At 32.1% G+C, this 18,133-nt stretch overlaps 3 protein-coding genes across 3 annotated transcripts; all 3 read right to left on the bottom strand.

The window, feature by feature from the left end:
* Positions 1–2,339: 2,339 nt before the first annotated feature.
* Positions 2,340–4,999, bottom strand: LOC123918697 (zinc finger BED domain-containing protein RICESLEEPER 2-like). Its single transcript, XM_045970820.1, has 4 exons — positions 4,665–4,999; positions 3,267–4,547; positions 2,846–3,167; positions 2,340–2,757 (listed from the first exon to the last, which is right to left on the bottom strand). The coding sequence occupies exons 1-4, from the start codon at positions 4,710–4,712 to the stop codon at positions 2,675–2,677; spliced, it is 1,734 nt and encodes a 577-aa protein (XP_045826776.1). The 5' UTR covers positions 4,713–4,999; the 3' UTR covers positions 2,340–2,674.
* A 701-nt stretch (positions 5,000–5,700) lies between these two features.
* On the bottom strand, positions 5,701–6,947 carry LOC123914542 (zinc finger BED domain-containing protein RICESLEEPER 2-like). Its single transcript, XM_045965744.1, has 3 exons — positions 6,360–6,947; positions 5,995–6,247; positions 5,701–5,828 (listed from the first exon to the last, which is right to left on the bottom strand). The coding sequence occupies exons 1-3, from the start codon at positions 6,945–6,947 to the stop codon at positions 5,701–5,703; spliced, it is 969 nt and encodes a 322-aa protein (XP_045821700.1).
* A 972-nt stretch (positions 6,948–7,919) lies between these two features.
* On the bottom strand, positions 7,920–11,700 carry LOC123918371 (pentatricopeptide repeat-containing protein At4g39530). Its single transcript, XM_045970395.1, has one exon. The coding sequence runs from the start codon at positions 11,270–11,272 to the stop codon at positions 8,714–8,716; it is 2,559 nt and encodes an 852-aa protein (XP_045826351.1). The 5' UTR covers positions 11,273–11,700; the 3' UTR covers positions 7,920–8,713.
* Positions 11,701–18,133: the final 6,433 nt, after the last annotated feature.

Raw genomic sequence — 18,133 nt, forward strand, 5'->3', positions numbered from 1 at the left:
TTTTATAATAACATATTTTCCATTATTATTAGTTTAATTCATCAATTCCTTTTATTTGCTGATTAAAAAAAATACTTTTAACAAACCATGGATTGAGAAAATTTGGTTAAAATGAGAAATTTCATTTTGTGTGTCCCACATATTGTTTAATAGAGATTAATCACAATTAAACAAGGGTCTTGTTAAGGCACATGTTAAGATATACCAAAATAGAAATTCATCATTTAATGATACAAGAAATTTAATGCTTCAAAAGTCAAAATGCACAAATTAGCATTTAATAATTTCCATTTTTGTTTTCTTAACATGTGCCTTAAGGGCACAAGTTAACATTTTCCATTAACAATAGCTGAATTTTCATCTATCTTGTCTAGGTACAAGTAATTTTCAATTTCATACTTATAAAATAATAATAATAATAAAATAAATATTTGAATTTTACCTAGTGATGACTAAACTTTGTGTTTTTATTTAGTCATTTAGTAAAAAAAAAAACTTTGTGTTTTTATCTATACGAATGGGGATATCAAGTTTTGGTATAGATTTGTTCCTTTCAAAAAAAAATATTAATGACATGTCTAATAAATTTGGCAACCTGGACATTGTCACATCATTACTTATAAAGACACATCAGCGAAATTGATCTCAAAATGAAATGGGGGATCAAAACTCAAAAAAAATTAAAATTGGGGGATCAAAAAATTGATTTTTAAAATAGGGGGACCAAAATTGTATTTAAGCCAAAAATGTAATAATAAAACTCATGCTAACATTTTTAGAAAAGAATATTTTTGAAAACATTCTTTTTCTCTCATAAGTTCCACTTGAGGCGATCTTATTCGAATAGTGTCCGATTATTACATGTAACATTTGTAAGGCCCAATTTGACCATTGTTGTAACTTAATTCTTTCCCATTAAGAGATTCGATGTTTTCTCTCCCGACCCCCCGTGATTCTTTTATACCCCAAATATTCCAATTTTGCCCTTGCAAAAAACTTTGGTTCACAGAAACCGAATTTTTTCTAGTACAAATTTAGAGTAAATTTCGGTTTCTATAAACCGAAATTTGTTTTCAAGGCAAAAAAAACTTCGATTTCTATAAAACAAAGTTTTTTGCAAGGGCAAAATTGGAAATTCAGATGTATAAAAGAAACACAGGGTCGGAAGAGAAAACATCAAAAGATTCAAGCTACTTACCACTCAAACCATACCAATTTGGCAACTAGAGACTACCATTTCCTGCCTTTTTTTTTTCTTCATTCTATTTTCATTTTTGGGTAAATCGGATATCCTCCATGATGCAACACTATTAAACCACGTCAACACATAAAAGAAAGCGATTAACATATTCAAACCATTTGGTAAAAAAATATTCAAACCATAAATTGCAGTGGCCTATTGCAACAGGTCATAAAACTTAGAGCCATTTTCTTCAAAACCAACGAATTAGTAAGATCTCCAACTATATTAAGCACTTTTAAACCATAAGGTGAAGAGTTTCCTATTATAATCAAAATGGTGGAGAACCACTTATTTGCAGAGACAGCGAGGACTGGGGAGGCAACAATATAGCTAGTAGAGGAAAAAGAAACAATGAGCAACTTCTGAAATGCAACTATAAAAAGAGCAACTTATACATATTGGTTATCATGCAAATAAGCAAGTATAAAACTGAACTACTACAGAAGCAGATTGGATCACTTTCGATATTAAACCAACATGCATAAGCTGCTGAAACTACAAGCAATAACATAAACTCTGTTTTACTGGTAATAACAGGCTACTAAAATCATATTATGCAGGTGAGATCAGATTGATAGGATAATAGTAACAGAGAGAATGGTAAGGTTGATGATCAAAAGCAAGTGACAAAAGTTGCAAGAGCAATACCTGAAGTTTTTAAGGTCAGAGAAGCCATAGCCACTAGACTTAGTTCAAATCCTATAAAGTTTAGAGTTGCAACCAAAAATGTATGAACTGTTTCAATTTCTAGTACATGGGCTAGCTAGGTTGAAAAAACCATGTATTGTATTCTCCAATGACAAAGATGGAACTTAATAATAAAAAGAAACCCGGAAAATCAAAAGATGAAACCCAAAACCAAAATGCAAGAACTGAAAGCTCTACAACTTGAAAGTGCTATTCTTTCTACTTTGATGGTTGGTGTGTTGTTGGACTTCATACTTTACACAAATGATTAATCATTGTTACATACAATATGGCGCTCACTGTTAATAGGAAAAAGTAACCGTTTCTAAAGCCAAAACTATGTGTATTTATAGGGAGTAATGGTTCAGAAATTGATTTAACCAAAACCAGATGAAAATAAAACCAAAAATAAGGACTATAAACCAAACCAAATTCAATAATAGAGATTCTATAGAACAATCCACAAGAATAAAGACAATTACTAGTTGATCATTGTCTTGTCCCCTTTCACATGGACTTACAAACTTACTTCGTCCAACAGCAAACATTAGAAAGCAAACAAATCCCCATATTACAAGTTCAAAACAAGTCTACAGTTACAAACATTAAAAATTAAGTTCAGCAGTAAGTCCAGAAAACATAACCTTAACAAACCATGTATAGTTTAAAGTTTTTGAACCATAAAGCCTAGTAAAATAAATACAAGCAAATAAATCATCACCATCATCATCATCAACGTCATCTTCATTCATCACCGTCTTCTCCATCATCAGCTCCATCAAATTCATTCATCATTTCTTCAAAGTCATCGTCGTCGTCTTCTACATCTACATATCACAATTGAAAAGGTTAATAATTAAATTGACTGGTGGTTAACAAAACAATACAACAATATTTACATTTTACATAGATTACCATTGCTAACAAAACTATACAGCCAACTGCGAGTACAAATTCTAGTTTCCACATCCATCTGCAACATACGATCTTTATACTTGTTAAAGAAGTATGAGCCCGTGCAATATTCAGAATTGGAAGCGACAGTGGTAATGGGAACACTTAACAAGTCGCAAGCAAATCTTGATAGATCCGGAAATCGACCATTATTATTCTTCCACCACTGTAGTACATCCATATCTTCATAAGAATGAAAATCCAAACCTGGCTCATTTAAGTAAATATCAAGTTCAGAGTTTCCAGTTTCAGCAACAAGCTGTTGATGGTGCATTTTCAATTCCTATTATATGTCACAAGTGAAAAGGAAAGCAATGTGGTTAAACAAATTCAAGATAGAAAGTAAATACATTGTTGATTCAAAAAATATATATAAACTTACATCAGATAGGTCATGAATAGGTCTTTGCACGCCAGAAGAAGTACTTTTGCTAGAATAACTGTCAAATAGCATGTACAACTTTTTCTTTAGTTTTTGCAGCTTCTGTTCACAGGTTGATGGATCAAGTTTTGAGTAACAATAAGCCAATCTTGAAAACTTCATCCGTGGGTCAAGAACCACTCCCAATGCAAGAATAACACTATACTCATCCCAATATTTCTTAAACTTACCCATCATCCTTTTAGCCATTCTCTTTATAACTTCATCTTCATCTTCCAAAGTATCAACTAGAACACATTGAACTTTCCAAACTTGCAAAAAGCACATGTCGGAAGTAGGAGGTGGTTTGCCATTAATCATGTTAGCAGTTTCACTAAAAGGCAACAAGAATGCACAAATTTTTTCTACTCTTTTCCACTCTTCTGCTGAAGGACATAACACATAATCATCATCATACAAGCGAAGACTTTCAAACACACCCCGATATTTAACAGCACTTTCAAGCATCAAACGAGTTGAGTTCACACTCATAGACATATCCAGATGCAAGTGAACTGAACTATCAACACCACCAACCTTTTCAACGCACTTCTTAAAATTTTTCCTTCTACTCTTTGACTCCTTCACAAACCAGATACTCTCTCTAATTTTACACACAGCACGACTAACTAGTTTCAACCCCTCATCAACAATCAGTTTAAACACGCGTGCAAAACAATGAGCATGAAAGAACTCTCCATCACATACCAACCCATTTTGCAAACCAAGTTTCGTTTTCAATTCTTCTTGCAAAATATCATTCTTAGGTGATTGATCTAAAGTGAGAGAGAAAATCTTTTTCTCTATTCCCCAATCCTTCAAAAACTCAATCGTTCTCTCGCACATCTCAGCTGGAGTATCGAGAACAACACAGAAGTTGAGAAGCTTACTCTTTAACTTCCAATCCGCATCAACAAAATGAGCAGTCAAACAAATATAGGTCTCGGTAGTACAAGATGTCCACAAATCAAAAGTTAAAGATATCCTATTAGGAATGGTAGCCAATTCTTGTTTAAGCTTAGATTTCTCTTCCATGTATAAATCCGAAACATAAGCCTCAATAACATTAGGAGGAGGCAAAACAAGATTTGGATTTAACTGCTGTGTGGAGTTTCTCGTTGTTTCGCGCTCAAAATAATCAAAGGGAAAATCATTTTGAAGGATCATAGAAGCACATATAGGCAAGAACTGTGAATCAAATCGACCTACCTCGTCATCAGATTCAAATTCTTCTTCCAAGATCTAGATTAAATTTCAGCAAAATAAATTATTATTGCGTTTTTAAAATCACAAGTTACTATTATTGCATTGAAAGATAAACAGAGTTCAAGAAAATGATGTTTGAAAACAAAACAATACCTGCACGTGAGGCATCAGAGACGAAAAGTCAGCATAAGGCGGCGACATGGCAGAGACGGGTAGCTTAGACGGAGGAGAGAGTGGCGAAATGAAGAAGATAAAGTGTGAAGTGAGAAATGAGGTTAGCGGGATTAGTATTTATATTGCGATTTCAATCCAAAACCCTAAACCGGGCACCCGCGTCGGGTTATGTCGGGTTTAAACGGGTTAGCCGTTCGGTTTCAGCTGAATTTCATTTACTGTATTTATTTTTTAATAATAATAACTTACTAGTTGAATTTAATTTCAATACACAAATTATTACCAATTATATGCATAATTAAAGTTAGCGGACCAAATTTAAATTATAACTCAGTAAAGAGAGATATATCAATTGATTAGCTATAATCCATTGAGAAAAAAAAGTTGATTAGTTATAATTGTAATTTAAACTATTTGGCTAAGAGAAGAAAAACTTTGCACTTATAACATGTTAATTGAAAAAAATAAATTACAAAGCTTAATTTCTTTAAGAGCCAATTTGAATTTAAGGATTAATTATTCTTTTGTTTTAATTTGTTTCTTAAAATTTTCTTTTAACCGGATGTAATCTTATTTGAGGCATGTCAGACACTAAATATGAATATTCTCTTGGCCAATATTTTGGTTCATAGACACATAAGTACATCTTCACTAACATTATATTGGTCGTGAGACTTGATCCTTTGAAATTTTGAATGTTTTGTACGTACAACTGAATCAGTAATCAAAATATATACATAAAAAAATTTATTATTCCTTTCATTTACAAAATATAAGTACTAGACAAAATGTTACACAATAGAAAACAATACCATGATAAAGTTTAAGGTATCCACAATCATATATAGATTGCCCCACCATGCTTCTTTTTTTCCTATCTTGTAATAATATTTCATAGTCAACCCATTAACTCTCTAAAGTCTAAATCTCTAATATTGTAATACATACCCAATTGATTTTTAATTATGTGACGGCCAATAGATCAATCTACCAAAGTTAAATAAATACAAGCAAATCAATCATCATCACCATCATTACTGTCATCTTCAAAATCATTATCATTAGATGCTTTCTCTGATTTTTCATCACCGTCAACTTCATTCATTATTTCTACAAAGTCGTCGTCATCTTCAAAGTCATCACCTACATATCATAATTGAAGTAGTTACTAACTCAATTGAACATATGTTACCAAAACAATAAAATCATATCTATTTTACATTCCAATTAAGTAAATTACCATGGCTAACAAAATTGTACAACCAATTGCGAGTACACATTCAAGTTTCCACATTCTTCGGCAACAAACGATCTTTATACTTGTTAAAGACACGTGAGCCCATGCAAAATTCAAAATCGGAAGCAACGGTGGTAATGGGAACACTTAACAAGTCGCAGGCCAATATTGATAGATCCGGAAATCGATTATTATTACTCTTCCACCATTGTAATACATCCATATCTTCATAACAACGAAAATCCAAATTTGACTCGTCTAAGTAAACGTCGAGTTGAAATTTTCCAGTTCGAGTAACAACCTGCTGATAGTGCACTTTCAATTCCTATTACATTTCACATGTGAAAATGAAAGTAATGACTAATGAGGTTAATCAAATTAAAGAAAAAAAAAGAAAAAAAATTAAATTGTCAATCAAAAAAATTAAACATACTTACATCAAATAGGCCGTGAGATAAAGACTTTAATTTCTTTTGCAATGGCATACGAGAAGATTGGTCCTGAATAGTTCTTTTCATGCCAGAAGAAGTATTTTTGCTAGAATACTTGTCAAATAGCATGTACAACTTTCTCTTTACTTGTTGCAACTTCCGTTCACATGTTGTTGCATCAAGTTTTGAGTAACAATAAGCCAATGTTGACAACTTCATCCGCGGGTCAAGAACCGCACCCAATGCAAGATCAACACTATACTCATCCCAATATTCCTCAAATTTGCTCATCATCCTTTCAGCCATTCTCTTTATATCTTCATCTTCATCTCCCAAACTATCAACTAGAACACATTGGACTTTCCAAACTTGCAAAAAATACAAGTTGGAAGTATGATGTGATGTGCCATTAATCATGTTAGCAGTTTCACTAAAAGGCAACAAGAATGCACAAATTTTTTCTACTTTTTTCCACTCTTCTGCTGAAGGACAGAACACATAATCACCATCATACAAGTGAAGACTTTCAAACACATGCCGATATTTAAGAGCACTTTCAAGCATCGAATAAGTTGAGTTCACTCTTGTAGTCATGCCCGGAATCAAGCGAACAAAACAATCAAAACCACCAACCTTTTCATAGCGCTCCTTAAATTTTCGTGTTCTCTTTTTATTCATCACAAACAATATATCATGCATTTATTTTTTTGTTGACATATATCATGCGTTTTTTTTTATTTGTCAAAAAATAAAAATAATAATTGATTTTGAGTTTAATATCTAGACGTTACTATAAATCATTATGATATTCATATTCAACAGGGGTTCGCTATTTTATCATATGACTAATTTTAAAATTTAATTACAAAAATTAAGTGATGTAATAAAATAGTTTATTTTCCTCTACAAAATTATCTTACATTGAAACATCTTGACTACATATAAAAGGGGGTGTTTGTTTCGTGTAAAATCATTCCTCAAAATGTGAGTTAAGGAAATTCAAAATTACTACGGTTCTTTTCAAGATAACATTTCTAATTATTTATTTATTCGCGAGGAAGTTTTTGACTTATGTCTTTTCCATTAGAAGCTCTGCAACTTAAAAGTGCTATTCTTTCTGCTTTGATGGTTGGAGTGTTGTTGGATTTCATACTTCACACATAGATGACATCGTTAGACCATCTCCAATGCTGGTTCTTATTTTTTTTAAGTACTAGTACCTAATAGGTACTCCCATTGGAGCAAAATCAAAATAGTACCTAATAGGTACTAGTTCTAAAATAAGACTTGGTACCTATATCATTTTTTGTGGGACCCATTTATAATGATGTAGAGTTATTGGTTAGATGTGTTATTGGTGGGACCTATTTAAAACTTTTTAAGAATTGTTGGGTTGGAGAGATTGAGTACTTATTAGGTACTACTATTAAGAAATTATAAAAGAGTGATGTGTATACATGGGGCCCGATTAAGTACCAAAAAATGGGGAGCTCCATTGTGGATGCTCTTGCATTACATATATTCCGTTCATAGGTAAAAGTATTTAAATATGCAACCATGTGATTTTAAAGCCAAAATTATTATGTCATAAATAAAGAAGCCCAAAACTATGTTTATTGCTGCTTGAAAGAAGCCAATGTAGTATGATAGCTGACATGATACTAAACATTCAATGGAAGTTTCACAACAATCAAGAAAGAATGACAAATATTTTCCATTGCATATATACAACTATGCAACATATGAACATGATTTAAAAAGCTTCACTGAGATGGTATGTGCTTAATCGATTGAAACTGCACGATTCTCCGCACTGTATCTACATCGAATGATGTGTCCCCAACCCAATAAATGAGCATCCTCTCCTCTCCAAATCAAGCCTCCAAGCAATAGTTGTCTCAGGATGTATTGCCGCTTGAAACAACCAAGAAAGAAAGTTAATGATAATTGCATTCTTCTCCCTTGGCAGAAGGCTCACTACTCATAGGTGTCTCAAAGACAATCCTCTTCCTGTGCCCTTCTTGTGGTTCAACTACTCACCAGTGTCTCCAAGACAATCCTCTTCTTGTGCCACTTCCAAATATCTCTTTTTCCAAAAAAAGAAAACGTTCTAGATTCAAAATATAAAACCAAATTCTTGTGGAAGCTTTCTTTTTTAGTAAAGGTTCTTGCCAAACCTCTCAGATTTTGGTGTACAGAGAGCATTATAATAGAACCAATTCCACATTGTTTAAACCCTCTTGCCATCATTGCAAGACATCACTCACTCGGTGCTACTGTAGTACTGTTAGATTTATGTTTAAAAGCTTGGGCAGTTTAAAAGCTAGGCTGATTGTAATATTACCACAGGTTGATTCATCTCAATCATCTAGCAAAAGTGCATCAGTGTTTGCCACATAACCAAATCCCTTGATCTGTAGAAGCAAATTGTCTAAAACTAAAGATATGGGAGTGGAGTCACGATGTGCTGTGTCTCTGGCAATAAACTTGTTGATTTCATTATTCACTTCAATCCAACTACAACCTGGTTCTTTTACGACGCCGCTTATGTCCATTTTTTCCCTCAACCTTCTGACATTTGCCCACATACCTTTTGATGCAAATATATTTGAAAGTAATACATATGATCCACTGTCTGCTGGGTTACATGAAATTGCCATCTCAGCTGCATATGTTCCCAGTTCAACATCACCAGAAACTCTGCATGCACTGAGCAGGCTCCTCCATACAACTGCTGCTGGTTCTATTGGCATCTTCTCGATAAATTCTTTAGCTTCATATACTCTACCAGCACGGCCCAAGAGAGAAACCATGCATGCATAATGCTCAATTCCCGGTTCAATTCCAAATTGAGACATTGAGTCAAAGTGATAAAATCCAAGGTCAAGAAGTCCAGCATGGCTACATGCTGATAGAACACCAACAAAGGTGACATAATTTGGTTTCACTCCCTCCATAATCACATGTTCAAACACCTGAAGAGCTTTTTCCGCTTCTCCATGTTGAGCATAAGTTGCAATCATCGAATTCCAACATGCAATGTCTTTCCGATTTGTGTAGCTAAATGCTTTGTGAGCCTCTTCGATGCTTCCACTTTTGGCATACATATCAACTAGAGCGTTTGCGACAAAGGGGTCATCGTCAAAACCTAGCTTTATGACATGGTTGTGGAACTGCTGACCATGTCGCAGACTTGCTATATTACTTGCTGCGGTGACTACAGCAGCAAAAGTGAACTCGTTGGGTTTTAGTCTTGACATTTGTAAACCTTTGTAAAGTTTGAGAGACTCCTCATTTTCCAAATGTTGGGTGTACCCAGAAAACATCGCATTCCATACTACAATGTCTTTGTCCTGTATCTCTTCGAAAACTAGTCGTGCATCCGCAACACGTGAACATTTTGAGTAAACATCTATTAGAGCACTTCCGGAAAATTCATCTAAAGAAACCCCATATTTAATAATCAGGCCATGGATTTGGTTGCTTAACTCCAGGTGATATAATGATGCAGCTACCCCAAGAAGGCTTACAAACGTTAATAGAGTTGGTGGAAATAAATTTAGCCTCATTTCTCGAAAAAGATCCAATGCTTCACACAGCTTGTCTTGTCTTGAGTATCCTTCTATCATTGCATTGTAAGATACTAAATTAATAGCAGCCATAAGGTCAAAAACTTTTCTTGCATCAGTCAAGGAATCACATTTGGCATACATGTCAATCAAACCATTTTTCACAAAATCATCATTATCGATATTGACCTTGATAGCATAAGCATGCACTTGTCTTCCCTTTTCCAGAGCCAAAAGTGAACCACACGAATTCAGAACGCTCGTGCAACCAAATGCATCAGGTTTCCAACCCATTCTAGCCATTTCAACAAACAGGTCAAGGGCATCCCGATGGAATGAATTTTGCATGAAACCAGCAATCATTGTGGTCCACGAAACTACACTTTTGTCTACCATCCGATCAAATAACTTCCTACCCAACTCCACTTTGTGACACTTAAAGTAAAAATCTATAAATCCATTGACCATTGAGTCATCCATGACAATGCCTCTCCTTAATACATAGCAATGAATTTGCTTCCCCCCTTCAAGAAACTCAAGATTCGAACAAGCACTTAAAACACTTGAAAGTACATATTTGTCAGGACAAACACCACCCTCTCTCATTCGGTTAAACAATTTTAAAGACAGTTCACTTCTTCCTTGTTTCACATACCCTGCAATGATAGTAGTCCATGTGACAGTGGTTTTCACTTCTAAGCCATCAAAAAGCAACCTTGCATCATCGATACAACCATGCTTGGTATAAAAATCAATCAAAGAGGTACACACATAAACATCATGAACATATCCACCTTTAACAACCAAACCATGCACCTGAAGAGCATGGTCGAGACAACCCAATTGCGTGCAAGCTCTCACAACACTAGCTAAAATATATTCATTTGGTTTCTCATTACAACTTCTCATGAACTTGCAAAACAACACCAATGCTTCAATACTGTAACCGCGCTGAGTGTACATAGAAACCATTGAAGACCAAGTAACAAGGTTTCTATGAGGCATAACATCAAACAGCTTCTGTGCATCGCTTACTAAGTTCAGTTTCGAATAAGCATGTAAGAGGGTGTTAATAAGGAAAATATCGTGTTGATGAAAACCCAACACCACAATTTTGGCGTGGATTTTCTTATAACAAGGGATTGGAATGTTTGGACATGAGAATTGCAATAATTTAGCCAATTCACGACCAATTTTTCGTTGTTCGGTGATTGGAGGAATGTCGGAGTCATTTGGTTGAAGAAATTGATGTAAAATAGTGGAAAAGTGTAAAGTTTGGATCACATTGATTTTGTCAAGGAAATTTAATTTGGATACTGATAGTAATCGATGATGATGGATTCGCATCATAGATACTAAGGTGGATGCATGCTCTAGTTTTAATTCAAACTAGTGACAGAATATAAAATATATTTGGAGGGAGTAAGCTTCATTTTGCTGAGGCTATCAATGTTCCCTACAAACATAATTTAAAGGCTAAATTATTAGTTTGTTCTCTTAACTAATTTGTTGGTTCCATATCCTTAAGTAATTGTTGAGTTTTGTTTCTTTAACTCACAATAGAATCAAGTATTCCCACACATATTATTTAAATATTTTAATGGCGGTGGATATATGTGTGGTTTCTCTACATTCTTAGGCGTATGTAGTGCTCATATATGACAAAGTTTCCGGAAGTTTTTAAAGGATTGAAGTTTGCTTATTCTCAAGTGTTTTTGCGTGTTAAGCTTCACGTGAATCGTCGTGCGATAGTAAAGAATAACTTTAGTAATAAGAAATCTCACACCGAAAAAAAAAAAATTAATATAAGCGATGAAACATATTTATACATACACAATATTGACTTTTCTATTATATAAAAAAATAAATTGTATGCTTATTAGATATGAAGCTCATGTACATGTGGGGTGATATGATGTAAATACGTGAAAAATATGATTTAATTTATCGAAAGACAACTCTATCGATTATATCTCATCTTTTTCTATTTTCTTGAATGTGTATTTATAAAGTATCAAATAATCATATGCAATTGTTGCACTATAAGCATTTGACTAGCCCAAAGACCATGGCAGTCTCTTGAATATTTCGCTTATTGGCCGCTCTTTTCATTGTCCGATCATTTGGCGTGTACAGATAAAATATATCGACGACCGCTTAGGGTCCATTCTAAAGGGACACTTTTAGTAATATGTATAATAGATATAAATATTTATAGACACTTTTTTTTTTAAATATATATGTTATTTGGGTCATGCTTTTTAAAATAAATTCAAGGCATTAAATATACTACTTTTAATATTATACTCCCTCCGGTCCTTTTTATAAGGAACACTTTGAAAAAATCAAACAGACCAATGAAGCTTTCATTTAATACTTTTATAAATTTAAATTTATTCCATGTATATCCTTATTTAATTACTTTTTATTCAACTAACTTACTTATTTTTAAACTTCTGTCATAATAAATAAGGACATGAGTGAAATTGAACATTTAAAATATTTGAAAATTGGTCAAAGTTTCTTATAAATATTACCAATTTTTTTCCCTAAAATGTTCCTAATAAAAAGGACCAAAGGTAGTATTATATTTTTTTAGTTTACGATGACCCGAGGAGGATGGAAATTCCATATGTCTAACATACTACTAAAACCTCTCACCACTAGATTATATTATCATTTTGGCTTAACTACACATTTGGTCCCTTACGTTTATTTTAGGTTTCAATTTGGTCTCTTACGTTTAAAAAGTATCAATTTGGTCCCTTACGTTTATTTTAGGTTTCAAGTTAGTCCTTTCCGTTAATTTTGTCACTAACACCGTTTGAATAGTACACGTGTCAGTGTGTCCAAGTACCACGTGTTAGTCCACATATGCAAATTGGCTGCCACATGTGACAAAATTGACGGAAATGACTAATTTGAAACCTAAAATAAACGTAAGGGACCAAATTGATACATTTTAAACGTAAGGGACCAAATTGAAACCCAAAATAAACGTAAGGGACCAAATGTGTAGTTAAACATATCATTTTTGTTTTCTTAACAATTCTCCCAAAGGTAATGTTTAACATTTTTCATATTAATAATTAGATGGTAACAATTTTTTGTACTAAAAGTGTCTTTTTATATTTATGCACGCGTGAGAAAAAGAAGAATAAATGGAAAATAAGAAAATATAAAATAATAGATGAAAACAATTGAGAGACAAAATATATAAATAATTAATTTTCAAGAAAACAATATAATGTTACAAATTTCTGCATGATTATATTTAATAGATAGAAGATATATAATATGGATTTCGTAAAAAGCAAAATAAATAGAATTAAAAATTATAATTATTTTGTATTTCAATCATATATATAGTATACATTATCACATGACATACATGACTTAAGAGAGTCATTTAATAAATTAAAAATGAGAGTTATTTTAAATTAAAAGATATATTGGTGGGTATCATGTAATAAGTTGGTGAAATTTTTAGTCTTATATAAAATTAATTGTGTGTGGTGCTAGTGAGCTTAGCTCAGTTGGTATAGCGATATCGCACTATATGTGCATGAGTCCGGGTCCGAATCCAGAACACTCTATTTATTCACTTTTAAAGTGGATTTTCTAGTCACTATGCTACTTGATAAAAAAAATTAAATTATGTGTGATTTTTTTTTTCGGGGTATGTTGTGTGTGTGATCTTTTGCCTAAGTTTTTTTTATCTAATAAGGCTAAATATATTTATGATCCCTATATATAAATATTAAAAAGTTTTGGTCGCTAAATATTTTCTTCACAACTTTTGAACCTACTTTTAAGTAAATTATGCATACCAAGGTTGTCAGAACCGGACCGGACCGGCCGGTCGGACCGGTCGGACCGTGAACCGGCCATGAAACCGGCTCGGTTATGATCGAAAACCGGACAGGAAACCAACCGGGAAAAAACCGTGGCGAACCGGGTTGAACCGGGTTGAACCGGCGAACCGGCCGGCCGGTCCAAACGGTTTTGCATTTTTTTTTTTTTTTTTTAAAAAAACAAGGCAAAATCTTTTTTTTTTTTTTTAAAAAAAAAAAAATCTGAAACAACGTAGGAATAGGAAAAGTTGTTTTTCATCTTTTTTCTCTTCTCTCATTAGTCATCACGTAAAAACGCTTAATTTTTTTTCTCTTCTCTCCTCCACCCTCTTCAACCTTGCCACAAACCCTTCCCCTTCCTCCTCTTGCTCCGGCGCCGGCGGTACTACTATTACCTTGAAGACTATAATGATTATTAGTTTTTAACTTTTTATGTCTAGATGAACATTATAATGATTATTACGTTGCATTTAGCTATGCATTTGGACACTAGTCTTTATGAACTTGATGAACATTTAGTTTTTGCTTTTTCACTTGGCACTTGGTTTTGGTAGTATGTTGTCAATTGATTTTTTTTGAAAGCAGTATGTTGTCAATTGATGTTATGGTGCTATTTTGTGTTATTGAACTTAGTTTATTATATAATTTCTAATTTGGTTTGAATTATAAATTTTATTTTATTTTGACATTTGATATTTTATCTTTTTAATGTGTGAAATTATGAAATATTGAACAATTATTCATATTTTTTATTTATATATTAATTAAAATATATATTTAATTAAAAACGGTTCGACCCCGGTTGAACCCGGTCCGACCAATTGAACCTTGAACCGGTGAGCTTGCCGGTTCGATGACCGGTCCGGTTCTGACAACCTTGATGCATACAATTCGGAATTTTAAATTAATTTGTACAAACATGTTAAGTACATTATAGAAAACTTTATTGAGCAATAGTTGATCTTTAGATTAATTGAAATGAACATTTTAAATTTAGTGTTAAAATTTAATTGACACCTAATTAGTGTCAACAGATCCGAGTCATTTTGAATTTTGAAATATAACAAATGCGGGTGTGTTTGGTAAGGTCAATAAGTTAGCTTATAATTTATTGGACTAACTTATAAGCTCGTCAGACGTGTTTGATACGGAGTAATAAGCTTCTCTAATTAACTTACAGCATTTTTTGAGATGTTATTGTAAGTAGCGTTTGAACTTATAGCTTTTTTGATTTTATTTCATTTTTATCTTTATTATATTAGTTTTAATATTTTTTATTTTTTTCAAAAAATTAAACTACTCACGTTTAAACTACACACGTTATTTGTTTTAGGAATAATAACTGCACTTGCTCTTGTTGGTTTTTTTTTTCAACGGAATCCTTTTGTTTAATGCATTTCAATATTTATTTATTTATTTTTTTACATATTTACCATTTTAAATAAAATGATATAACTTTCCATTAAAAATATAAAAATTTGATAATAAAGTTAAAACAATTTTAGTTAAACAAATCTCAATTAAATTTATATATCACATTTGTAATTTTCAAACTTTAATTTTAAATATTTAAAATAAATTATAGTTAAAAATGTTTATAAATATCATTTTTAAAAATAAAATTATACATACATGTACTTTTATGTCATTTTATATTTATCAGTGACTTGAAAAGCTAATTTTAACAAACACTCAAATTTAAATCAACTAGTTTTTCAGCTATCAACTATAAGTCAAATTTTCAACTATCAACTATAAGTTATGATTTACAAAAATAGACCCTATGATGGATTAACAAAAATATAAAAATATATTTGTGAATCATTTAAGTTATGATTTTTACTAGGCACAATCAGCATTTGGGGAGATATTGATTGGAGTGTTAATTCTACAGTTTCTTGGAAGAGCTTGAGCCAATTGTGAGTTAATTTTAACACTCTTAGAAGTGGATTCGATGCAATTGCAAGCAGTTTTTTTATCCTCTGTAAAAAATGTAGCAGAAGCAAGAGCTTTAGCTCCAGAACTACATGCAGCTAGTGGTTGTCAACTTCCACTGACCAAATAGCTCACACAAGGTTTGAAGTTCTTAATCACATCAATGCATGAAATTGCAACCTCTAATTTTGAGGCAAAATGATGAGAAGCACAAGAACAATAAATGTAAATACAGATGATTCATGATTTTATGGTTAATTACTAAAAGGATATGTGAAATTGATCTGCATTTGTATTGGTTATTTTTTCACCATTTATAGGAGTTTTTGTTTTTTTTTTGACAAAACCATTTATAGGAGTTTGAAAGCTAAACTTTGCAAGTAGTTTTTTATGGTTTAAAAAGGATTTTAGACCTTTAATCACCGTGTTTTTTTTTTAATTTTGTTTTAGTCTCTGACTCTCTATAAATATTTTTGTTTGGATTCAATCAAACAAACTAAAAAATTATTATTTTTAGTTCCTAACATCGTCAATTTATTGGGCCATGTGGTGTCACATGAGTGATTATATAAGGTCACACGTATAATGTTAGAGACTAAAAACAATAGTTTTTAAATTTGTAGGAACTACACCCAAAATAAAAATTAAAGGAAATAAAATATAATCATACTATAAGCGTAAGGACTAAAATCATTAACTATTTGAAATCGAATACCACGAACAATTCGTCATATGAGAAACTTGTTAACTATTTGAACCTAATATATTGGTTATATAATACATTAACTTTTGTTTAAGACCGAAAATGAGTCGAGTGGAGTCGAACTCACCTCAATTCGACTCGACTCGTTAAGAATTGATTCAACTCGAAACTCGGTTCAACTTATAATTAGGGACGAAGATAGTAATTTTTTTAGTCCAAATTTAACTCATTTTAAGTTTACGAACAACTCAGTTTGTCTTGTTAATTTCATTTCGTTAGGTGAATCACATAATTTTATAGTCAATTTTTTAGTCAATTTTTTAGTCAAAATTGGATCTTTAATAGTTTAAACTATTTTTTTTTAAAAGAGATAACAAATATTAAATTAAAATCAAAGTCATCCCCAAACATATAAGAATAAACACATACAAAATTCGATCCGATCAATTATCGAATCGAATTTTGAACTATTCACCGATTGACTTGAGTTATTCCCCTTCCTACTTTTGTTGACTCAAATTTTATTATGTGTGTGAGTTTGTCATCGTTGTTTGAAAAGAGACCGCAGTATCATGACCGTACGGCCTGCTACACTAACTAGTTCCACCAACCTTCGAATTGGTGGTAGTTGACTGGTGGTTGGTGAGCACATGTAAATGCCAAGTCAGACAACCATTCTCTTTTTACGAATTATTATTACACACGTGAAAAAAGAGCAATTTTTCATTATTAATTTTTTTCTCATGATAATGTACTCTAATCTATCTATCTATTTGATTTTTTTTTGTGTTCAACTACTTGAATATGTTACCTAATATTCTTAAATATATATTTTTCTCTATAGTTTCACAGAATTTTCGTTTTAATTCCTGAAGTTTGTTTTTACACTTTTTAGTCCCTAAAATTTCATTAGTCAATGGTTTTAATCTCTGACGTCCACATGAATTTAATGGAGGATGATGTGGCAGCGACGTGGCACTGCCACGAGTATTTTTTATTTTTTTGACTTGCCACATCACCAATCATGTTTTTTCAATTTTTCCTTTTATTTGGGATTGGGCGTGCAAAAAAAAAATTTGAAATTTTTTTTGAGAAAAAAATAAATAAAAAAGATTGGTGATGTGGCAAGCAAAAAAATAAAAAATACACGTGGCAGTGTCATGTTGCTGCCACATCATCCTTCATTAAATCCATGTGGAATACATGGACTAAAATCATTGATTAATGAAATTTCATGACTAAAAAATGTGAAAACAAACTTCAGAAACTAAAACGAAAATTTTGTAAAACTATAAAGACAAAAACATATTTAACCCTATTAAGAATATTAGGTAACATATTCAAATATGACTAATTTATAAAATCAGCATGATTATAAGATTATATACACATTAGTTCATTTTCAAAAGCATCACCTTTTCTTGTAACAAAAAAAGAAATCAGCACCATTTCTTGATTAATTTTATAATTTTTTTGTATTTTGAAAACAACTCTACAATCCTTTAGTCAAAAAAAAAAAAAACAACTCTACAATCCTACTTACCTACCACAATTGTCACCTCTATCCACATCCACCAAGTTTGCGGTAGTTGGTAAGTTGTCAATATCTACATGATTATTCAATTATCACTCAAAATGAAAACAACTTCTAAATAAACTGTTCAACATTGTCAAGAGCAATAATATACTCCTCTCTCTCAAAATAATTGTCTCATTTTA

Source organism: Trifolium pratense, linkage group LG3, assembly GCF_020283565.1.
Source record: "Trifolium pratense cultivar HEN17-A07 linkage group LG3, ARS_RC_1.1, whole genome shotgun sequence".
Lineage (NCBI taxonomy): Eukaryota > Viridiplantae > Streptophyta > Magnoliopsida > Fabales > Fabaceae > Trifolium > Trifolium pratense.